Below are 25,031 nucleotides of genomic sequence, written 5' to 3' on the forward strand. Positions count from 1 at the left end.
ATGAAAAATGCCACATCACTCACAGTTTTTTTTTCCTAGACAAAGAAACAGTCCTTTAATCTACTCAACCCCAATTTCTTCCCTCTGTCTTAGCTCACATAGCCATGGGGCGTATATTAACATTTGCCTCATGGTATGATTTTAGGCACTCTGTGACTATCTTCTCCCCCGAAAGCTCTCCCCAACACACATTTCTTCAGCATGAATTTGCAGTTTTGTGTGTCCACTCTGCCAGACATTGCCCTAGATCCAGGAGATATACAATAAATAAAATACCTGTAAAGTACATGTATTTCCTAGAACATGCATTCCAGGGGCAGGAGTGGGTTTGCCTAGACAATAAACAAATAATCACTGATGGTGTAGGTATGAGGAAGGAAAAGACAATGAGCTGTGGGAGTAATCAGAGGAGGCTCCGTCTTAGAGTGGGCAGGGAGGGCTCACTGAGGAGTTGACAGTGGAGCTGGACCTGAAGCATGAGGTCCACCCATAGTGCCAAGTGCCAGAAAGAGGTCTCTTTCTTTGCATAAGCCCTGGAGCCCCCAGTATCCCTAAGGATTAAACTTGAAGCTGTCATCCATCGTTTGTTTCTCATTACGAGACCAGGAAGTGGTTGAAAATGCTGAGTACCTGAGGAGAAGCCAGCACTGCCAAGAGCACAGAGCCAGGAGCTGGGCCCACAGGACTTGTCTCATGGCGGCCACACGTTTTTCTGCTCTGTGTTATGTACCTGATTGTATGCAGCGTGGACTAACATCCCATCATGATCACCCAACACAGCACCAGCAGCACCCGTGTCCTGAAGGGTTGACCCGAGGCCATGCTGGGTGTGGGTGACTTGGGGCCTGACTAGAACTGACTTGGGATCCTGGGAGAGAGTAAAGGTCGGAGTGAGAAGGAACAAGGCCAAGTAGGGCTGGGAAAGTAAACAGAAGGCATATGGTGGTGGAGAAGTGGATGTACTGCGAGCCAAGAGAGGTAGGCGGGGTGCTGAGCAGAAGTTGGTGCCCCGAGGAGACCAGCCAAGCCTTGTGGCATGGGAACGAACTCCGGGTCATTGGAATTATTTTCAGAGCATGGATGAAGCCACCCACTGCTTGAAACAGATGGACATTTAGGCAAATATAATCAGCTGCATTTCTGACCATATGAAGAAAAGTATGCCCATTTTTTGTGTGTGCTTGTAACCTTAGCCTTTTACACTCTCATTATGTTTCATTCATATCCAGGGGACATTATGAATGCCACAAAGAACTTTCTTAGAATTCCAAAATTTTCTCATTTCATGGGTAAGAGCCAAGTTTCCAGTTCATGTAAAGGCCTTTGCTATTGACTTTATTCTGAGTTGATAATCAAAATAACAACAATAAAAATCTACCTATATTTGCTTGTCTTGAAAGTTTTGTTCTTTTTTATTGAATGAGCAGGTAGCCAAACCAAGACTACATGCAAGGAGCCACCTTATGAAAGTACTTAGTGAGGTTAATGCAGACAATGAGGAACTATTTAAAATGGGGGTAGATTTTCAAGTTTTGAAGGAACTTTATGGAATTTCATTTTGCAGACAGAGTTCTGCATTTTAGTCATATTTAATTTTTTTTTAAAAAATAGAATGTTAATGTAGCAAGAACTAATTTATCTGTTTTAAAAAGTAAGAGTTAATAATAAAAGGGACAGGCACCCTGAACAAGAGTGGTATTTTTCTGTTTATTGTCTCTGGTAGTACGCAGTTATTGAAATTAGGACTTCTGATTGTCAGACTAAATGGAACTTTGTATCCACATTTAAAGCTTTATCATTAAGCAGTGAATGATAACAAAGTGTACATTAACACTGTAATGATAGGCAGTCTAGAAAAATCTGTAATAGAGCAGGCAACACAGCCCTCTGATAAAACTGAGGTTTATCTAATTTTTCTCAAAGCAACTTAGCATGAAAGTTCCTTACATTGGTTTTGTTCACTAGTTCTGAACTGCAGATGCTTAATTGTGAGTGAAAAAGTGTATTTTTAAAGTCCATGTTTTAATAAAATGTGTGTTTTCTTATGGACAGTGTCCTGATGTTTCTCTATCATTCTTATATGAAGTCCTCACTGTGTTCTGACCTTTGATTCCCCAGGAGGCCCTGCCCAGAGGATTTAGTCTGGCATTGTCTGTCTAATCCCATCAAGAGCCATGGAGCCCTGTAAAAATAAAATAACTGCAAGTCTGCCCGCAGCAGACTTACGTGTATTGTTACCTGGAGGCAAGATGACCTCTCAAATTCCCATCCCAGCCCTTGAATCCTTGCATACATCAATTAGTCCACAAGTTAAATAGAAGCTTTAATACATGAATTTAAATGAAACTTCCCTAGTTTCTATAATCTCCTCTCTGGGGAAATTTCGTCTGGACAAGGTTTATCTTTCCATGATAACCCCCTAGGACTTGCTCTTCACTCCATCCTGATCTCTGTCCTCATGTACTTTCTACCTGCCCCCACACTTAGGTCACAAATGAGAAAATGATCAATTGAGAATGGTCTGGCTATATTTGTGGCAAAATGTTTAAATCCCACCCCTCGTGGTATTGAGTTTAGAGAATGAATTATGCACAGATGAAAAGCCGGGAAGTTTCTGGTTCAGGGGACACATTTATACTGTCACTCCCTATGGATGCCCAGTTCATTATTAGGGAGGCCTTGGGAGATTGAACATAAGCCTTTTGTTAGAAGGAGCCAGGAAGGAGGCACCAAGCAGGTCCTATGTTCCAAGGCTTTTCAGAGGAAAATTTACACATTTGAGTTAGACCATATCTCCTTATTACCTCTCAGGTTGATAACATATATTCTAAAGCAGAACTCGTCTTTTGAGAACAGTTCTTGGGGTTTCTTCCTTTGACTCAGTGCTTAATCTGTGGGCCTAAGTGTATTCTTTTTTTCCTTCAAAATATTTACTTTTTAAATTATTTTAGGAAGATGTCACTTGTAAGAGAAGGATATATTATTACATCAACAATTTGGTAAATCTCTTAAGTGCTTATAATTTTTGTGAATACTTGGAAGTGCTTACAGAGTGACTGTTTCTATTAGAATAATGCAAAAACAATTTTTTCTTTGTGAGTAAAAAGCCACATTGACAAGTATACCTCCCCTTACCTGGTTAGTAGGAACTGCTCAGTTTTGATGATCTTAAAACGTTAACCAAAGATCGCTCTGTGAAGTGAGACTTAACCCTGTGGCCTTGACATGGAGTTGTGAGTCCAGTGTGTTAGTAAAGGAAAGAGCTCTTAGGGATTGCAGGCACCTCTCCTGTCTTGGCATGTGTGACACCATGGCATGAAAAGTACTTCTGAGATGCTTCAGAAGGAGCTCTGGCACCTGGTCAACCTGATGTGACTTCCAGTGAATAATATTTTTTAAAAGTACTTAAGAAACCATGTGGGTTATAGATCCTTAGAAGGCCCCCACAAAGCCCAAGCTCAAAGAAATGTCTCCCAAGTAAAAGAAAAAAGAATGTTCCTTTGTATTTCTTTTCCAGTGTGCTCTTTGTTTCATTTATGTGAAATTGAGTGAAAAGTGTGCTGCATGTATTTTTCTTCTGCTGCTGCTGGTGGGTTACCTCTCCCAGTGATGGGAGAACATGCTTAAAATAGAGATTGTTACAAGCGAAGAAAGACAGTGACAAATATGCGTTTTGTCAGTGCAAAATATGTGAATGGGATATCTTGGCATGGAGTGGGCTAAATTTTCAGTACACTTTATATTCAACATGAAGTTTTCAGTTGAACATAGACTCTCCTTAAGAGAATGACGTAAAGAAGGTAACTTAAGTCCAAACTGCCTTTTAAAGGTTCAACTTCAGACTGGTTTAAGGTAAATCTAAGCCAAATGGGGCCTCTGTCCAGAACAGCAGACAGGAGATAACCACACATGGGCTGTTCTTCTGCAGATGGTCATGTCTAAACTTGGCAAGCCTAGCAAACTCAGACTTCAGTTGTTAAAAAAAAAAAAACAAAAAAACAAAAAAAAAAAAACAAATCAAAATCAAAATAGGTTCCACATGCCTCATTCCTAAAATTAATTTCTCAAATTTTTTTCCTTATATCCACATACTCCAAAACAGGTCCAGAGATAGAATCCTGGGACAACTGACCAATCATCAGCCCTGCTAGGGGGGAAAAACCCCAAAACACTGTGTCATCTTCCAAAAGGAGTGATTAGTGAAAGTTTGAAGGGAGAAAATGAGTAAAAGGAGCCTCCTCCCTTTTTGGATGGTTGTGATCGTCTATTTGTCTGGGGTAGAGTGAAGAGACAATGAATTACATATGAAATCATTTCAGTTAGCACACACAGTGCTAGCTATGACATTTTACATATTTATCTAATTTTAAAGAGACATTCCTCTGGAATAAGTCATGAACTTTGCCAAATTTTTTCTTACACAAAATTGTAGAATATTTGGCAATTGGGGTTGGAGCCCATGACTGGTAAGGCAGTAGAAGTCATGTTTTGGTTTCCAGAGTTTGAGACTTGCCAAACCCTTATCCAGGCTAACTTCGCTCGGTAGCCTAACTCAAATTGCATTGACTCACATAAAATTCCATTTGTTTTAGTAGGCAGAAAGGCAATGTCTAATTTGCTCAATAATTGCTACAAAGCATAAACTTGCTGTGCCTCTCCACCTCACCACCAACAGATGTCGCATACAGGATGAAACTGAGCAAAATCAGCACATTGGTCCTCAGTCTGAGCATGTCCTTCTTCTAAAGTCACGTATATCAGTGGTCACTATTTTACACAAACTAGAATTGTGACTTCACTTGCTAGATCTGTAAAGGAATTTCTGGGTTTTGGGGGGGATTTTTTGTTTTTGTTTTCACTGTTCCGTTTGCAAAAAAATTAAAACCAAAAAGCATATATTGCCACCTTCCTAGGAAGGCATTCCAGTAGTCACAAAAACTATGTGTAACTATATTGCAATTTTTAGTTTTATTTTCAAGTGGGAGTAATGAATGTACATTTATTTTATAATGTCATTTAAATACAATATTAAAATATGGTGACCCACAAACCATAGTGCTAAGAAACTGTTACCCCATTTATTTACTTTAGGTGTCATTACACTTACCGGCCCTTAAACACATAATGATCTGGTTAAGATTCTGACCAAAAGCCTCAATGTGAGAACAGAGAGAAATATTTAAGTACCAGAGATCCCATGGCAGGTCATTTAAGAATTAAATGTTTGCATGTAAAAGACACGCTAAAGATCCGAACGTGAGAATAAGCCTTATGCAGTGAAGTGGCTCTCCATTCTGTGGCATTCAGTGTCACTTTACCTTTCATAGCCACTTATTTTTCTTGATCGAGTCTTTGGAAATTAGTAAATTCAAAAATTAATATTTTGAATCATTATACTGTCTACCTTAGGATATCCATGTGTTTGGTAGTCTTCTCAAGGATTAGGAATTCTGGACTAAAGTTGGGGTCTCTCAATTAACTGATTATGTGACCTGCCAGGTAATACTCAGCATTCTTATTTGTAAGGGAAGACTATAATTCCTGCCCTGCTTTCCTCACAGGATTCTTTCAGAAATCAAAATGGGAGCGTGGTGCAAAGCACAGTGGTGCTTTCACTGGCTTACACTCCTCTCGTTCTGTCCTCTAACCTGGTTTTCCTGCAAGTCCCTTTACACGTGGCCGTGCCCAGTGTGGGGCTCCCAGAGACTGCATCTGTTGACTGGAGAGCAGGTGTGGTGGAGGTGACTCTGGTAACTAACTGACCCAAGTTCTTCTGAAGCACAAATCCAGAGCTGTTTCATTGTTTGCCATCTAGTCTTAATGAGCTCCTTGAAGGTATATAGTGCCTTTATCTGCCTTTGCCTTCTGAGTGTCTGTTTAGATTATAAAAGGACAATTGTCCTTGGGTGAATGTTATCAATAAGACCTGGAGGAACTGGTGATTCATTGACAGACTTCAGCCATTGACTTCTTCCTTGCTCTCATGGAGTTTAAAAAGTTCCCATAACTCTTCTACCTGTCCTTTTGTTGAATATTTTTCTTACCCTTTTTTAACCATAGAACATTTTCTCTTGGATATAGATTATCTTTCTAAAACAGATCTGAGATTAGTTCTGCATTTAAATCATTGGGAGCAAACATTTTCATCTTGAAACCTGGTAGGAAAAACTTGATGTTGGCTCCAATAAAGCTCAGGGGGCAGGTTGGCAGGCAGAATGGGTTTCACTCAAAGCCAGCTCTGAGGAGGAGAGAAGATACCTTTTTCTTTCTCAAATGTTCATCTTCAGGGACTGAAGGTATAGAAAGCTTTTATAAGGAAGTGGGCACAATGGCACAGAAAAGCAGGAAATATGCATCTGTAGATGTAGCTTGGCTGTGTCAATCAGAGCATGGACCATTCTCAGTTCCCTGGAGCCTCTTAGGATCAGGTGGTCCCTTGGTCTCCATTCTCAGTATGAGGAAGAGGTTTGGAAGTTAAAGCAATTTAGTGCTTGTAATTTCAAAGGGGCTCTGTTTCAAGCTCAATTTGGTTTGGTGCCATCTAGCATAATTCTGGCCTTGACACCACCCTCCATCATCATCATCATCATCATCCATTGCCTGGAAGCACAAAAGGTTCTCATTACTGCACGAAGAAGAAACCATTAGAAAAGTACATCAGCTGCCAGAAGTTATACTGTATGTGAAAATGACACCAAACAATCCAAAATATTTTGTTTTCAATTATTTCTCCTAAGGTTTTACATAATTTATATAGATGATAAAATTTGATCTTTAAAAGCAAATGGTTTTGTTAAATAAATGATGGACTTATGAAAATAGTAGACGTTATTAACCAAAACCTTCAATAGCGATATGGAAAACAGTACTTATGGCCACATTATCTGTGATTCCAGTGCCATGAGATTTTTTCAGATTTTCAGGGAAAGAGAATTTATAGATAAGCACTTCAAAGATTAGCACTTCAAAGTAGAAAGCAGATTTCTATTGCATTAATGAGAGTAAATAACTCCCAAGCACAACTATTTCATAAATACAATTTTTTAATGTAAAATTTAGTCCATAGTTCTTGCTATCCTTTCTAGTCATACTTAAAAATATTATTTATGTCTCTAAATACTCTTTGCCACTGAAAGGAATCGGAGCCCTTGCAGAAATGACTGGCTCAAACTGAGGCAGGAAAGATACAAATTCAGTCTGTAACATCTTGTCATTACCAGGAAGCAAGGGAGTTATCAAAGACTGCTAGGATCTTGTCAAAAGAACTCAAAAGCCAGCCTGAATATGCTCTTGTAACCTTATATCAGTAAAGATATAAATGAACTGAAACATCAAATAATTTTCAATCATAAGTTCTTAATTCAAAAATGTAAAAAACCTCATTGACCATGTTTGGAGAATATTAGGGATTACCTCTGTTTTGAGAACTGGTAAATAAAGAGAATCAGGCATCTACTTGGTTTTTCTTGTATAATCTGAACCTCAGGGTACCTAAGAGGGGTGTTTCTCTTTGTAGAATTATGCCAGCTAATAAATCAAGAACGAATAATAGATGATCACTTTGAAGTTTCTAATGAACCATTGGATTGAGGCAAATGCCAGTAGCTCACGGTATAACAGAAAGTCAGGTGTTGTGTGCCTCCTAATGGAAGTTCAGATTCTGCATGAAGCACTAGAGCTTGAGTAAGATCAAGTCTCTAGATCATGTTAGCAATTTATAGGAATGCAGAGGACAGAAGAACCTGTTAAGTGACATGTTAAACCACACTGTTGGTATGTAGTGAGTGAAGTCCTGATTTGGAAACTACCAAACAATCCAGTTTCTTCAACAACATGAAAAGCATTCCAAGGAAAAACTAGAAAGACTAGAGAAGAACCTGTAGATAAAAGAAATTTTAAAAATATCAGAGAATAACAGAGTTTGAACTTTGAATCCACATCCAGATAAACAAACAAAATTGTAATGCTCTTTTCATCATATGAAATGATTATTTTAATTTTAGGTGTCATAATACTATAGTGGTTTGGTATTTTTTAATGTCCTTATCTTTTAGATACACACACTGAAATATTTATAAGTGAAATGATGATATGCTTGGCATTTGCTCAAAAATAATTTGGCTTCAGCAGTCAGGGTAGGATTGGCAGAAGGGTTAATGGGATTATAAATGAAACAAGATTGGTCAAGAAATAGATGAAACTAGTTTGTTATTCTATTTTTTCTTCTGTGGATATTTGAAATTTCCAAAATAAAAGTTGATGTATATCTATCATACATATATGTATGTGTGTATATTTATGTACACACACATACACATATGTATGCACACATACATATTCTGCAAAATTAATGTAACTGCAAAGTTGTATCCAGGTTTAAATGTCAAAAAATACTTTATTGTTACACACTTGTTAGAATGGGCAAACTCTAAGACATTTAACATTTGCAAGTACTTATAATGAAAATACTATGAAATCATGTGTTCAACTAAAAGATTACTTTGGTGTGCACTGCTGTAGACTGGTAACTTCTTAATAACTACACACAGACTTAAGATCAAAAGTGAAACTCCAGCTCTTCATGGTGGCACACACCTGTAATCCCAGCTGCTTGGGAGGCTAAGGCAGGAGGATTGAGAATTCAAAGCCAGCCTTAACAAAAAAGCAAGGCACCAAGCAATTCAGTGAGACCCTGTCTCTAAATAAAAACACAAACTAGGACTGGAGATGTGGCTCAGTGGTTGAGTGCCCCTGAGTTCAATCCCCAGTACCCCCGCCCCCCCCCAAAAAGTGTTCTAAGTTAAGAAGATCCTGAAGAACATTTAAGTCTAGTTGGGGAAGCTGTATAACAATATTGCATTAAAAAATGTGAAATGTAACCCTAATGTGGCAAATTTGTGAACTGAAGAGAGAGAAAGCAAAGCTAAAGGGTTTAACCAAAGCAGAACTTTTACATGCCCTAGAGCTCCACCAGCCCTCTTCTTGAATAGGTAGGTGTCTTTTATGTTTCTAACTTAACTTTTTCCTTCTAGGTAAATAAACTTGTTTTTGTTTGTTTATTCCTAGTTGGGGAATGGCAGTCAATGTGTATTCTACCTCTATAACCCAAGAGACTATGAGCAGACATGACATCATTGCATGGGTTAATGACATAGTATCTTTAAACTACACAAAAGTGGAGCAGCTTTGTTCAGGTAAGAGATCATCTTTTAAGTATTTACCTTAAATGTTTACTGCCTTGTGGAATATGATTTTTATGAACCAAAGATGATATATTTAGGGTAGAAAAAATATCAATATCAGTATCCATATATAATTAAAGGTGGAAAACTCAGGTAAAGCTAAAGAACTTAGGGGAGAAAAATGCTTATCAGCATCTTAAAACATAGAGCCACCCCACTGAGTATCGTGAGTAGTCTCTAGGTTGCTCTCTGTAACACCTTCCTTTGCTGTGACTTAAATGCCTGACAAGAACAGCTTAGAGCAGGAAATGTTTATTTGGGGATCACTATTGAGAGGTGTTGATCTATATATAATCAGCTGAGTCTATTGTTCTGGGCCCGAGGTGATGCTGAAGAGCATGGCAGAGGTAGGCTACTTACTGTTCCACAGCCCAGAAGCAGAGAGAGGGAAGGGGGAAGGGTCTGCAGGGAAGAACAAGCCTTCCCAGGGTGCCCCCCATCATACTTCCTTCAGCCATGCCCCACCTGCCTACGATTACCATTCAGTCCATTCAAACTAGATGGACCAGTTAGGTTACAGCTCTCACGATCCAATCATTTTACCTTCTAGCATCCCTGCATTAATCCAGAAGCTTTTGGGGGACATCTTGTATCCAAACCATAATAGTCTTCTAGCCTCTACTTCATCTGCCTGCCTGCCGCCACACTTACTGCTTAGAACACGGAGTGAGTTTTGTGACAGCCTTCCTTAAAAATCTCCAGGGCTCCAAATTGTCCTTCCCACAGGAATAAAATTCAGGCTTCACATGACTGATAAGATTCTTTCTCTTCTCGCTGTGACTTCCCCATCTTCTTAATTTCATCCATCCCCCCCCCCCCACCCCCCACCACAAAACACTGTTTCCTAAAGACTCCTTCCCTTTACTCTCTGGAGCTTTTTCCATGCTCCCTTTGTTAAGGTCTTTTCCCTTGTTTTTGTTTGTGATAAAATCCTCTTTTCACTTTAAAATCCAGCTCACCTGTCACCCACTCTGAGAAGGAACGCCAGGCTCCACTGTGTTCCTGAAGCATTGTGCCCACCCTCCAGAATAACACTTGCTACGCTGTGAAAACTTCTAACTCCTGCTTGCTCAAAGGAGTTCTGGAGGACAGGCCTGTCTTTTACTTTTAGTCCAATGCCTATGGCAGCCCTGTACCTGATACCAAGTAGGTCTGCAAGGAATTAACCGAGTTAAACTTGTTTAAAAGAAATTTTTTTAAAGATTCAATTTCAATAATAAAGTGGAATCCTGTTACAAAGTAAAGTAATTCATTCTTAGGTTCCCACACTTATCAAAGAAATAGTCTTTTGAAAAAAGTATTTTCTTGTAAGTCAATAGGTAAGAGATTTTCTCTCTCTCTCTCTGGCTCTAATATGAAAATGGTATAAGAAAATAGAAAATATTCCTAAAATATGTTTGTGTGAGATTCCATGAGACAGATTATATACCAAGGAGTCTGTTTTAGCTGATGCGCTGGTATTAAACATTCTCCTTTCTCAGTGGATTATGTGTAAAATAGATTTTATGCAGTGCAATCAGAATTTGGAAAGCCCTCGGGAGTCACTTTCAGATCATGCCTGAGTCCACCACCCACCAGTTTTTGTACTCTCCCTTCTCCAGGTCTGGATTTGATCAGAAGACATTGAGAGTACTAACTTTCAGTGCTCTTGACATCTCTTCCTTCTTGATCATTTTTGCCACGCAGCAGCTAGTTAAGTTGGCTAGATCCTAGGCATTGCCTCACTCCCATCTCTGGGCTTGCACCTCAAATAAGAAGTACTGTGACTTATGAGGTCAAGAGTAGGTACTAGCTAGCCAGTTCTTTGCCATTCAATACAAGCTAGAGGAAAAGCAGACTTACGATGATATACCAAGTAATTAGAGGACAAAGAGTGAGTTGATAATGGAGGAGGGTTCCTGCCTCAGGTCCAGCTGCTGCAGTGGGTAATAGCACATGCTACTTTTATATTGCAATTGTTTGTGAAGTTGTTCATTTCTCCACAGTGCCTGATATGTAGCATTCCCTCAGAGATGCTCACTCTAGAGTGAATGAAAAGCAATTTGCAACCCTAGGAAGCAAACACAAAAATGTGTATTTTACCCACAAAGTGAGTGTATGTACATGTGGATAAAGAGAATGGGTTTGGTTATCAAGAAAAGAGACTTGAGAAGGAAGGAAATGAGGAAAAGAGTTAGAAAATTTCTAGTCATGGCCTTAAATGTTAAAGGAACCCAACCCATGAGGAACTTTGTGATAAAGAGATCATTAGTAACAAATGAAATGAGAGGGAATAATTTTTTTCCAATATAGTAATAAATGATTATAAGCAATATACATAATGTTTGCAGATCTTTATAACTTCCCAGGAGGCAAATTCAAAAGAATTTTAAGTCCCATCGGTGAAGGATTCTTGGACAGTTATCTTACAGCGTTAGTGGACGTTTGATAACCATTTGCAGCTGCATTGCTGCTGTCGAATGTGACAGGATGAGAACTGAGGGCGCCATTTTGATCACTATTGAACAGGTTTCCATCGAGATAGCACGTCAGCTACCTGAGGTGACAAGGTTGATGGTTCAGAAAAATAGATTTAAAGCTTCCTTTCTACTCTGGAACACGTTTCTTACCAAAAAAAAAAAAAAATGCAAACAGATGAACAGGCATGTTCATTGCCATAGCGGAGAAACAAATCTTTCATTTCAGGAGTGGTTTTCTCAAAGTGTAAACTGTGAACCCAGGACGCATGCGGTCTTTTGGGGAGCTGTCAAAAAACAAATTCTTAGGACCTTTGACCTCCTAAATTAGTACCTCTTTTTTAGGCATGAAGCCTGGAAACTTGCATTTAAAAAAGCAACCCACGGACTTTTGTCTGCAGCCTAGAGCTTGCAGTACATTTTTGAGAAACCCAAACCACTAAAAGTGAAGTTAAGTGATCTAAATCGTACCTGGCACGGTTTCCTTATTTATAATTTAATCTGTGACTTTTGTCTTCAGCAATGGCATTTAACAGGAGGAAGATACTGTTCTATTTATTTATTTATGAATTTACTATTTATACCCTTCGTTGTTCTAGATGACATTCAAGGCAGTTAGGAAAGTGCTATAAGGATAAGAATAAATCCATATATTGTTGAACTAAGTGATGTATCTTCACCTTATTTATGAATAGTCAATTTTAGGGGGTAACAATTTTTCTTCAGTGTTTAATTCCTTTTAACTTATTGCACAGGGTTTATTTTAATAGTATGCTCTGGGGATGCATTCACAAAATACCTTCAAATATTTAAACTGATTTTTTTCTTGTTTGACATCATTTTTTATACCCTTTGCTAAAGATTTATGCTTCAATATTGGCTGATCCCTTTCTACTGATGTGTTATTATCCCCACCTCCGCCATTTTTTTTTCCTGTTTCCAACTAAGAGATTTTCCTCTGGCTCAATATTACATTATCATCAGCTTTTCTTTTCCTCATAAAGAGCTGAAATACTGATTTACATTGCATTGTATTGTTTTTAGAATTTTCTGCCTTTATATTAAACATCATTCGTTTCCATGTAAGCATTTTTTAAAACTCTTTAAAGGAAAGATGATGTAAGGAGGTAGAACACTTGGAAACATACTGTAGTAAGTTACAAAACAAAGAAAATGACTCACTCTTATCTTCTGTTATTTTATCCCAAAGATGTAACTTATGAACATTTTCTTTGAACATTAAATCTAGGTTGTATAATTATATGTATATCTGATTGGCATTTTTCCCATGAAAAGCATCCATTAAATTTCAAGTAAAAGTGTAGACTGTATAAATGGAGTTTAGGCTATCAGTGGATACGTACATATCAGTTATACACAAATCATTGTGGATTTTCTGTTGTGGAATGGAGAGTAGAACCACATTGGTTTAGCTAAGAAATATTTTATCTTTTCATTCAATTGCTTGATAAAATTTATAGGCTCTGGCAGGGGTGAGGGGGACAGAGGATTTTTTTTTCCTTTAGTACCAGCTCTAACCAATTTATAAGTTGTTTTAGGAAATAGAAAAGAGGGTGAATGCACAGCTTGGTGCTAAAAGTTCTACAAACAGCTTTAGCAACTTAAAAAACCTGATTGTAGATGACAGAAAAGATAGTGTGCTGTATGGAACAGAAGATGGAAAAGAAATGGAGAAGGGTGCCTGATGGAATGGAAGGAAGTGAGTCTTTCCCTTTCCCCACCCCTCACCCCACCCTCAAATATCAACCTCCCTTTGAAACTTCCTCTGACATCCATTTTTCTGTGTCTGGATCCCCTGCCCTAGGCTGGCCTTAAGCAGCACAGCCAACTCTCCCACCTGCCCTCCTCTTTCCACGCACTTTCCCTTCCTCACAGGACAAGAAAACAACTAAGAGCGAGAGCTGAAGCAGTACTTATTTCTTTGAGCATCTCCAGTCGTGGCACTCTGCTGCTATGCTGGTTGAGAGAGAGCTCAGTTATTTTCCTGAGCATTTGAATATTTTAATAAAATGTTCTTTGAATTAAACCAGTTTTTGATGAAAAATTTAGGTATTTTTCTTGACTGACCAAAAAAAAAAAGCGAGAGAGAAAGAGAAGGAAGATCCAGATTTGATTCACTTTCAATTTGTGCTTCTTCAAATTTGTTCAGGCTTTGTCTTAGACCAAATTTCTGGTATTTTCCTCTCCAGGAAAGCTTCGGAATCTCGCTGATGACAGTGTAGTGACATGTATGGTTCTGGGTGGGTGGTGGCTCTGTGGAAGGGGCTAGGATTTACAGAATGCTCTGGGCTTCACAGGTGAGACCATCAGACATGCTGTGACCTGGGGAACAGGTCCTCTGGATTTTGTCCTGATGGCAGTCATTGCTGAGCCCAGCAGAGTGTTCTTTGTGCTCGTTTTTGGCTGTAGATCTGTGCTTGTTAAATAGGTTGATCCCAACCTAGCATGGTGTCCCCTGTGCCTCCTCTGTTCTGTCCACAGAGACCTCTGTCAGGAGGACAGGTTAGTGATGAAATCAGCTCAGAGGCTAAATTTAGTAAAGCTGCTCCTGCTGGGTCTCTCATATTGAAACCAAGTAAGGATATTCCATCAGTGTCTGTAAGCCCAAGAGTTTACTTAGCGTTATAAAACCATAGACTGTGATTTTCTGTAAGAAAGTTAAGCCTTCTCAAATTGTGTCACTGTTGTGAGAGAGGTAATGGCACTATAACAGAAATTATTCAGACTTGGTGATATAATGTAGAAGGTTTTTGGTTTTGCTGACAGCTTTTCTCCCTAATTTTATTTGAAGTAAGCTAACTTCACAATCAGTTTCCTTGGTCTCAACGTACCAAGAAATTGAAGAAGAGGGCCAAAAGTGAGTTGGATGGTGACAGGAGGCTCCTGCCTCGGGGCCAGGTGCTGCATTGGGCAACATAGTCAGGTGTCCACAGGTGCATGTCTGAAGGGGGTTTATTTTTTGAGCAAAATATAGACTATTAAGGGTTTTCTCCTTCTGAATCTGTATATTTACATGTATCTTGACACTTTGAAGATAAACATAATTGGTGTTATTATTGGAATTTTCTGTTGGTACCTTTTTTACTACTGTACACCATAGTAGGGGAAAGGGTGCACCTTCATGGCCCAGATGGTCCCCGTACATTTCGTCTTACACACAGGGATGGTACAGCTTTGAAACAGCCACCCACACCTTCACCCATGACTGTTCAGCTCTGATAACAAACACGTTTTGAGCCCTTCCTCAGGTAGGCCTTGGGGACCAGGTGATAAATAAAACATGGCCATTGACCTGAAAGCCTTCACAAAACTCAAAGGAGGAAATAAGTGAAGGGAGGTGGGGAGAGGGGTCAGTGGAAAAGGCCTCTCATTCAGATTCTCGGGAGTGGTTGGGTATCCTGGATGACGGAATGCCACCATTCGGGAACCATCTCAGAAATGCTCTTCTCCCTCTGGAGACAGCAAGGTGACTAGTGTGTAGGAGAACGTGGTGTAGGAGAACGTGTCTGGTCTTGAGTTCCTTGTGCTGACAGACCCAAGTTAGGGTAGCCTCTGTCTTGAGACACGGGGGGGGGGGGGGGGGGGGGGGGGGGGGGGGGGCGACGACTTTCGTGGGGAACGAAGGCATTTGTTTTTTTTAGGTACAGCTCTCAGATAACACGAGGTTGTCTTCTGTAAGTGAAAGGGTTGTCCTGATGATCTCAGCAGAGGAGTATGTGAAAATTGGTTTTTCTCTACTTGTTTGAAGCAACTATGCATACATGTGGAATATTCTCGGGAAACCATAGAACTGCTAACTTCTTTGGGAGGAATGCAACAGGTATTTTAAATTCTGAAAAGCTAAACCTTCGGGATAACTGCTGGGGTCTCTAACTGGGTAAGTGTCCTGTGACTAATTAGCATTTAGGAACAGACTCACAGATAGAACCCAAATCCTGTTCTCCCAGTTTCTACAGGGGTTCTCCAATGGTGCAATGAATACCATAAATGAGGGGAAATTATTTAAATTTTAAAAAGCAGGCTAGGGAAAATAGATCACCTGGAATGTAAATATTTTGTTAAAGACTAGCAGTATATATACTTAGTGAAAAATCAAGGACTCATAATCACAATGAACTTAATGAGTTAACAAGAATGAAGCAAATGGGTGACATTGAGGCAATAAAATGGGATTGTTTTGTGTATTCTTGGTAAGATCACAAAAATTAATAATTTTATGAATTTATCCTGTATTTTCATCTCTTACTACTTTCCCTTATCTGGGAAAATTCCCATAGGTCATAGATAACCTGAGGGGGCTTATTGAAAGTATCACATTGCTAATTCACAAACTCCATGCTCTGTCTGCCATAGTAAGCCCCTGTTGTATTTTGCCTGCCCCTAAACCATAAATGGATGTGATTCCGAGTTTAGAGATGAGAATGTTGAAGCTTGGGATGGGTCATCAAAGAACAGGGTGGGTTCAGATGAGGAGGGTACAATGATCAGAGTGTTAGAACTCAATAGCCCCAGCATGGACTCCTTAACTTCAGAACCTGCAGCTCTGACTCCAGGGCTCAGGGATCTTAGAAAAGGATTTGGGAGCCTTGCTGGAACCAAATGCTTCATAGGTTTAAGACTCATCTGTAAATCACAATTCTAGCTACAAAAACCCTAGGGCCCCTTCTCTTCTGATTTCATCTCTCTTATAAGATGCTTTTTTTTAAAGCACATGGTGGCATGCTTATTTTGAAGTCATTATCCAAGATCTATAAAAGTTAGTTTCTCAGCAAGAAAAAAAAAAATGTATGTTCTAACATATTGAAAGTTATTTTGATTTTTCTCAAGATGTCCGTTACTTCACATGATGGATATGTTCGTTATGAAACATTATTTTGAATTCCTAGTGCTAATTTTTCTTTCCCTTTCCTCCCTTTCAGTTTAAAACATCTAACGTCTTTCACAGGAAGAGTGTAAATTTGGGGGGAAAATAGTCACTTCCTTTTATAAATGAATTTATGATGACTTAAACACCTCATATGTTTGTCTGAGGAAAGACTTCAGAACTGGAGAAACCTTCAAATGTTGTCAACAGATAAAGGAGGATCTTAGGAATGTTCCTACCCTTCCTTTGCTGATGGGAAGCCAAGGACCTCATTTTTTTCTTTGCGTTTTTGTCCCTTGAATCTAAAACATGCGTTTTGGAGATTTCATATTTCATATCTGAAACAGCCCGACCCAAGCCCACTTGTGTTGATAGCTCTGATTATTCTAACCCGGCACACAATACATTCCTTTACACTTTAGGGGCAGAACGATGTCATAAAACCACAGTTTTCATTTCTCTCTCTTCACCACTTTCTTTGTGCTCTTTATATGTGTTGCTTCTTTTAATTCTTGTAACAACCCTGTAAGGAAGAAGCATAGGAATGTTGTGTTCCTGTTTCACGTGTGCGGGCGAGAGCTCCGGGAGCCTGGTGTTCAAGCCGCTGGCCTTGGAGTCCAGCCTGTGCTCTCACTTCTGTGTATGGCCTCACGCTTGTGGTGGAGGGCTCACGTGGGTGTATTTCTTATTGTTCTAAATCTATTATCAGGAGTCCATTAAATGGAAGAAATAGTTTTTTTGTGTGTGTTTGTTTGTTTGTTTGCAGTACTGAGGATTGAACCCAGGGCCTTGTGCATGCAAGGCAAGCACTCTATCAACTGAGCTATATCCCCAACTCCTGCTTTTTAAATTTAACATATGAGTGTTTTCCCATATATTAAAAGTACTTTCTAGAAGTCCATATCCCCAGTCTTCACCTGCTAAACAAAGAGATGAGGCATATTTGGTAACTCTTCTGATGATAGGGATTTCTTAGTGGTAGCACATGATCAGGATTCTAGTTTGGATTTGAAGTGTCCCCCAGAGACTTATGTGCTGAAGGCTTGGTCATCAGTGCAGCAGTGTTCATAGAGGTTTTAGGTTACAGGGGGCATGCCCTTGGGGACTGTATCTGGTCCCTAGCTTCTCCCCTCTGCCTCCTTCCCTGCTTCCATAAGCTGAGCAGCTTTCCTCCCGTATACCCTTGTGCCATGATGTTCTGCCTCACCTCGGGCCCAAAGCAATGGAGCCAGCAGGCCATGGACTGAAACCTCTGAAACTCTGAGCCAAAGTAAACCTCTCCTCCTTGAAGTTGTTTATGGCACATATTTTGGTTACAGTGACAAAAAGCTAACTAAGAACAATCAAGAACTTCCTTACCGGTCTGGATCTATAGCTCAGTTGGTAGAGTGCTTGCCTCATAAGCACAAGACCCTGGGTTCAATGCCAGCACCACAAACAAAAAAAAAAAAAAAAAAGAACTTTCTTACCAAAGGGAGAGACACACTAGCAGAAGCACACAGGTGTTTGTTTCTAGTCTTACAAAAGTCTTCCTTGTTCTGCCCACCATGAGTCCTGGGGGGAAAGAGCCACTCTCTCTCTGCCCACTCTCCTGGCTCCTGCTCTTGCTCGCTCTTTAACTCCAACCCCTTTTCTTCTAAGAAAGATGAGGTGGCTCTGGGACTTTACCACTTGCCTCAGAAGAACTTCTCACTCTCAGAATAATTTCTGACCAGGAAAGAATAACCAGGATAATTCACATTCTCCTGGAGATTCACACATGCCCATCAGTGTATGATCTGCCACCCCAGGAGTCAAGTCCTTATGTCAGACCCAGGCTTGCTCTGACAAACTTGTTCTCAAGAGTGCTTCACATTCTTATTTCCTCCTTTCTGTGCCATTGAGGAAAACAGAACATGTTCTAGAATAATTTTGGTACATGCTTGATCTCTGAGAGGATTTATTCATCGAGGTATCACTGTTTTCCATGTATTTAATTCAGTTCAGGAAACTTGAATTGCAGTAGCCATGTTAAGAGACTCCACTAGCTTCTCCAGGCTCTTCTTTAATATGAGAAGTTGATGTTTTCTTAGTCTTGTATATAAAGGGATGTGCTGGCACAACACTTAACATAGTCACCCATTTCTGTCCTCTCATTTCTATGACTTCAGAGTACAGCATCTAAACCTTTTTCATATAGGAATTCTAGAAATGATTATGGTAGCAGATACTGGTAGCACACTGGAAAGGTGAATTGGGCACTATCTCTGGTTGTGTTAGTTTTCTGTCACTATAAAAAAATACCTGATAGAATCCATTTATAAAGAGGAAAGGTTTATTTGAGCTCACAGTTGCAGAAGTTCCAGTCCATGATCAATTGGTTCCATTTCTTTGGGCATGTGTCAAGGCAGCACATCCTAATGGGAGCATGTGGTAGATCTAAACTGTTCAATTCATGGCCAGGAAGCAAAAGAAAAGAGGACAAGGAATGGGCCAGGGTTCTATAATTCCCCTCAGAGGTATGTCCCAATCACCTAAGGACCTCCCATGAGGACCCATCTCCCAGAGGTTCTGCTGTCTCCCAGCAGCACCACCTTGGAAGCTAAGGCTTTAACACCTGGGCCTGTGACAGTCAAGATCCAAACCATCTTAGTAGTCTTAAAAACCTACTCACCAACAACCATAAGAGATAGCTAATTAGAATGTAAGTAATCCCCTGTTGGGTTCCCATAGTCAGTATAATAATTCAGTTCCATTACTGGGAATAAGAAAAGCTTCAGAGAGAAGGTGATGTTTAAACTAAGCTTTGAAGAACAAGAAGTTTCTATTCAAATGTAAAAGGCAACAAAAGGACATTTTAGCTAGAAAAAGTTTGATCCGGGCAGAGAGAAGGTGTAGTGTTTTATGCATGTTAAGTGCATGAATAAGGTGTCTATAATGTGTACAAGGATTCAAGGCAGCAAAAGAAAAATACAGGTGCTTCAAATACTAAGTGCTCCAGTAGAAAAAGAAATGAAATGAAAGATTATTTCAGTCTGAAAAAGTGCTTTGTCTTAGCCTTGTTTGGGTCTTTGGCCAAATGGCCATGCAGATTTAGTGAATGGTTAATAAATATTATGAAGTTGAACCCAAGATGCTATTCAAACTAGGTTTTTAATGTAGATAGGATTCATGCTGAGAAGGGGAAGATGGTGATTTTGAGTAAAGATACCATTTAGAAACCATTTTTATGTTCTACACATTGCTTTATTTATCCCTGCAGTCAGCAGATACTTACTGGGTCCTTGGAGTATTTCAGAGTACCAGGAGCTAAGCATCCAACAATATGCAAAAAGCAACACAGGTCATACCCATTTATGACCTTTTCCTTTACTCCCAAAGTTCTCATTGTCATGTCTCTATCCAGAACATTCAAATTCCCCTTTTTTCAGCTTATGCAAGTACAAAGCAGAGGTAGAATAAGATCCCTGGACAAAAGTAGGCATTTAGCCTGTCTCGCTGTCGGACAATTTGTAACACTAATTTGTGCGTGTTCTTAGGAATATCTGAAATATTACTAGACCTTTTCACTTCTATACAATAAAGATGATCAAGCAAGCAGCCCAAAATTCTGTTCATCTCCAGAAGAAAACATTTTCTCTATCCTACTTTTTTTTTTCCTGAACTGTTTTTCATAGTGTATCAGATATGTAGACATTATGTGGAGGAGAATAAAAGGAAGTGTCAGAAATCACTGTCAGGTGTTTGGGCATGTTGGAATTGCATACCTGGGAACAGAATAGTTGAATCGCTTGGCAACCTCAGAGTCCCCATCACTCTGCAGATTGGGTTTTTCCCATCCTGAAAACCATGAGGTAATTCTGACAGGTAGCAAGTTACCTCTTTATTTGTCCCCTCCCTTCCAAGGGTGTGTTCTTCCTCAAGTATTCACACTCATAGGCTTTTATGACCAAATTATTTGACAATAAGAAGCATGTAAATATGCAATTAAGTCAGCACTAGTTTCTTTTCACATTCTCCAGGAGGATGACCGTCCTCCACTTTGATCTCTCCTAGGTCACATTTCTTGACAATTCCTAGAAGAACTTTACAGAATTAAAGAAGGAACCAACTTTTAATGAAAAATGTATATCAATTTCAAAATTACACGTAATTGTGTTAGAATCCACTATTTTTGAAAAACTGGAAGACCTTTCCTGCTTCTTTTCTTTCTTCTTAAATTATTCCATTCTTTCATATGACTCAATCTGAAGCAAATACTGTCCTTAGACTAATTTGAATTCTTTCTAATACTAGAATTGTGCTTAGAAATCAAAGTGTTCTGGGATTCGCCTGGTAAATCTAGAGAAAGCAACTCATTATAGAACAGTATTCTGTTGTGTGTCACAGTCCGTGTGTTTGCTTCTCTCTTAGTTGCTGGGGGCTTCCTCTGGGTCATGCCCAGCTTGCTGGACTTGCTTTGGTCCAAGACCCACTCTCAGGGAGCGGTGGGAAAGGAATAATGTCCCTGGGAAGCGGGCAGCTGGGACATTATTGGTATGGGTAATGGTAGACTGGATTGGGAGGAGTGGCAGAAGAAAGATGTCCTCACCTGCACGCCTGGGGGAGAAGCTAAATGACTTAGATCTGGAGAGGATCCCAGTCCCAGGGACAGTGGCCTCGCCACGAAAAGAGAGACCTGAAAAAGGGGTTCCTTGGATAGAAGTGGACTGCAGGTTTGTGCTGGCCCATTCCTGTCTCTGGGTACCAAAAGCCTCTCCAGGAACTACCGTACCTCAGTCCATACAGTGGCCTGGTGCGTAGAACTGTTGATAGGATGATGTAGGCAGTGGTTCAGCAGACGTTCCCTAAGAAAATGGGAAAAGTGTATCTGCTTTAGGTTTCTTACCCTTAATTAAATTTGCCCTAAAAATAATTATGTTCTGGAAATTGCAGCTTAAAAATGGCGTTGTGTGGAAACTCTTTTCTCTAAAGACACGTGTGCTCAGAGTCAGCATGGGTTCCTCACAGCCTGCAAATCAAGCTGAGCTGCTTCCCCTGGCATCCCAGCAGCAAGCAGTGTGGCTGCAGCCACCTTCCCAGCATTGACTCCCCTGGCCCCCTGCTTCCAGCCTCCACTTGCACAGATGCACCTTACACTAGTTACTCTGCTTGGAATGCCTTCTTTGAAGGCCATTTCAAATGCCTCTTCACCTTCAGCAGGCATGAGCTCCCCCACTTTTCTTGTTTTTAAAATTGATTTGTTTTTTAAATTTTATTTTTACAGACTGCATTTTGATTTACTGTACACAATTGGGGTCCAGCTTTTCATTTCTACGGTTGTGCACGATGTAGCTTCCCACCGTTCGTGTAATTATATGTGAACATAGGGTGATGATGTCTGTCTCATTCCACTATCTTTCCTCCTCCCACCCACTCCCCCATCATTTCCCAATCTGCAGAGCTTTATTGAGTCTTGGATTCATTGAGTGCTTGTTTTTGGCCTTCAGTGTTAGGATCAAGCTCTTTGAGGACTGAAAACGACAAGGAAGGTTTGATTTGCCTTTATCTGTTTGATATTATAGATTACTCTTTCTTGGATTTTGATTAGGCAACACTTTGAACTAACTTCTTTAGTATTTGTGTGTCTCTGCCATATAGTTTAACATTTATAGTTTTATATTTTTGCTAGTTTTTTCATGTGTCTTCCTCTGACTTCTCAAAACTAAGTTACTGCCAGGTTGTCACAAGGTGTCCTATGGAGAACTGGATAGGAGCAATGTTTGTTGTGAGAGTCCAATAGTAATCCTAGCAACTTGGAAATCTGAGACAGGAGGATCACAAGTTTGAGACCAGTCTTAGCAACTTAACAAGATCCAGTGTCAAAAAAGTCAAAAGGTAGCCAGGTGCAGTGGCGCACACCTGTAATCCCAGTGGCTCAGGAGGCTGAGATAGGAGGATCATGGGTTCAAAGCCAGCCTTAGCAAAAGTGAGGGGCTAAGCAACTCAGACCCTGTTTCTAAATAAAATACAAAATAGGTCTGGGGATGTGGCTCAGTGGTTGAGCACCCCTGAGTTCAATCCCCGGCACCAACCCCCCCCCCCAAAAAAAAAAACAAAAAACTAAGTTACCTGGTTCTTTTAGTAATATCATATTGGTAAGGATTTGTTGGTTTATTGATTTTTCACTGATTAATAAGCAAAGTGACATTCCACTTTACCACCTAAAGAGGGCATTTCTTTGAGGTGACCTGTAATCACAAAAATTAAATAGGAACGCTCATGTTCTTTCAGATTCGAGCATTTCTTAATTTAAATCTTCCTGTTTTACATAGTCAATCTCCTATTTCAGTACTTATGGAAAATTTTTTGTCCACTGAAGTAGAAAGGTAATTCAAGCAAATGAATTAATTAGAAAAAAATCTAGAGAGAAACTATGTCTCTGGATGTCACAACTTTATAGAACTTTCTTTTCTCGTGGCCCTATCAAGAATACTGAAACCCTTCAGAATGAGTCTCACAAGTACCTTTCTTGTTTTTCATTTGTAATAAAGGCTTTTTCTGTCCTCTTTCCTCCTCTGTCTGGAATGCCAAATTCTAATTTTAGCGCTATTCCTGGACTCTGGCCTCTGGGACGTCTTGCTACCAGTTTCAGTATCAGACTCCCTGGAAGCCAGTGACATTTTGTCCTGTGTACCATTCCTGCCTTCTCCAGTGCCCCTCCCACTTCCTCTCTCTTGACACCCCTGTCGAAGCCAAATCTAACCTGGAAGCAGCGTCTCTTAGCTCGTTCAGGTAAAGTTTGAGGAGCATGTTACCTGAAAGGAAATCAGTGGTGTAGGAACTGGAAGTAAAGCTGAGCACCTTCATCTTAGCAATGAAAAGAAAACTTTCAAACCAGCAAGGTAATTCTTCTACCACTTCTTCAGTCCTTCACTGATCTGAATCTTTTTCTGTATTACTAGGTTTGAAGTTTTGTACTCTTCCTAAAACATTAAAACACAAGTTTAAGCACTAACAAGTTACAGGGTAATTACAACTTAGCTGAATAAAACAACTGTGAATAGACCAGTTACATTTCAGTGTTATTAGCAATGTTCTAGTTTTCAGTGCAGAGTTACAATAATTAATTTCTATGAAAGTTATTCTCACACACATCTCTTAAAATATCAACTCTGCATATTGTATATTTCTGCATTATAATCTCTTAATTATTTCTTTAAAAATTATTTTTAATAAAAATATTAATACCTAAATCTCATTCGAAGGCTATTTGGCATTTGGATTTTTACTTCATTGAAATTTCCTTTTGAAAGAGGAAAATATTTTTCGTTCTTCCATGCCATTTCTGAAAAAGGACTTTTAAATCAGTTCAGTACATTGATCTTAATACCTAATTAGTTTTTTGTTACAGCAGGTCTAACTTTCACTATTATTCTGCAAGTCTCTTTATACAGTTCTGATCTAAAGGTAACAACACATTTTAAAAAGTCTTCTTGGTTCTTGAAGGAAGATTGTGAACAGAGAATGCTGGTATCAGTTGCTGCAGTCATATAAGATTCTTATAAAGTTTTTTTTAATCATACAAACTAGTCAGATGCCCTCAGGGCTTGCCTTTTTTTTTTTTTTTTTTTTTTTTTTTTAATCAGAGGAAAGACAAATCACATGATTCGATAAGGCCTTTTATACTGATGCTCTTAAAAATTCATCTGCCTGAATAATAATTACTAGCTTATTGCATTTTCTGTAAAAGAAAAGAGATGAGAATGTTCCTGGACAGCTCACTGTGGTGAAGGGAGAGGATAGGGTGCTTTTTAACACTCTTTGCAATTCACAGAAGCCCCTGTCTGCTGGTGGGAGTTGACATCTTCAGGCTGGTTATTGCTTCTTTTCCTCTGTGTGGGGCCAGGTGGAAAGCTACTTGTCTTGGGGACTTACATGCAATAGGAATGAAAAGTTTCTGACAAGACTGGTGCAGTAGCTCAGTGGTAGAGTCCTTGCCTTGCACGCATTGAGGCACTGAGTTCATTCCTCAGCACCACATAAAAATAAAGATATGTTTTTAAAAAAAGTTTCTGACATAACTTCAAGCCGTGAGATGAAGCGGGAAGCTCAGTTGAGGATTGTGGAAATTCAAAGGAAGAATCTCGGTTGAAACCAGATTTCTGAACTCTGGATCTTTGCTTTTGCCTTTGTGACTCGGGGCAGGTAAGGTAAACAGCGTCCTAAGTTCATGTTAACAGAGTGAAATAATACTGTGGTAACTGAAGCTGTCAAGCTGCTCTTCATTGCCTGGAATGTGAAAGATGCCTGTAAAAACAACACTGAGCTCTTTTTATTTAATTAAATTTTTGTTGGACTACAGTGATACAGATCAACTTTGGGATTTTTAAAGTCCTTTAAAATGTTAATCTTTCAGTGCCATTAAACTCTTTGAAACCTTTGCTTTGTGGAGGTGAATTTCTGCTGATGTGCTGGGAGTCTGTAACC

At 39.5% G+C, this 25,031-nt stretch overlaps 1 protein-coding gene across 5 annotated transcripts in view; it reads left to right on the forward strand.

Annotated features, from left to right (window-relative positions):
* The window catches only part of MAPRE2 (microtubule associated protein RP/EB family member 2), a 144,029-nt gene that overhangs the window by 70,344 nt on the left and 48,654 nt on the right, over window positions 1-25,031 (forward strand). For 4 of the 5 annotated variants that reach the window (XM_079108589.1, XM_079108588.1, XM_079108587.1 and 1 more), the window contains one exon: window positions 9,067-9,194. The exons of the other annotated variant lie outside the window; for it this stretch is intronic. In XM_079108589.1, coding sequence (XP_078964715.1) covers window positions 9,074-9,194 — 121 coding nt within the window. In that variant the 5' untranslated portion in view covers window positions 9,067-9,073. The remainder of the gene's footprint in view (window positions 1-9,066; window positions 9,195-25,031) is intronic. 5 annotated transcript variants of the gene reach the window in all.

This window comes from Sciurus vulgaris, assembly GCF_902686455.1.
Source record: "Sciurus vulgaris genome assembly, chromosome: 13".
Taxonomy (NCBI): domain Eukaryota; kingdom Metazoa; phylum Chordata; class Mammalia; order Rodentia; family Sciuridae; genus Sciurus; species Sciurus vulgaris.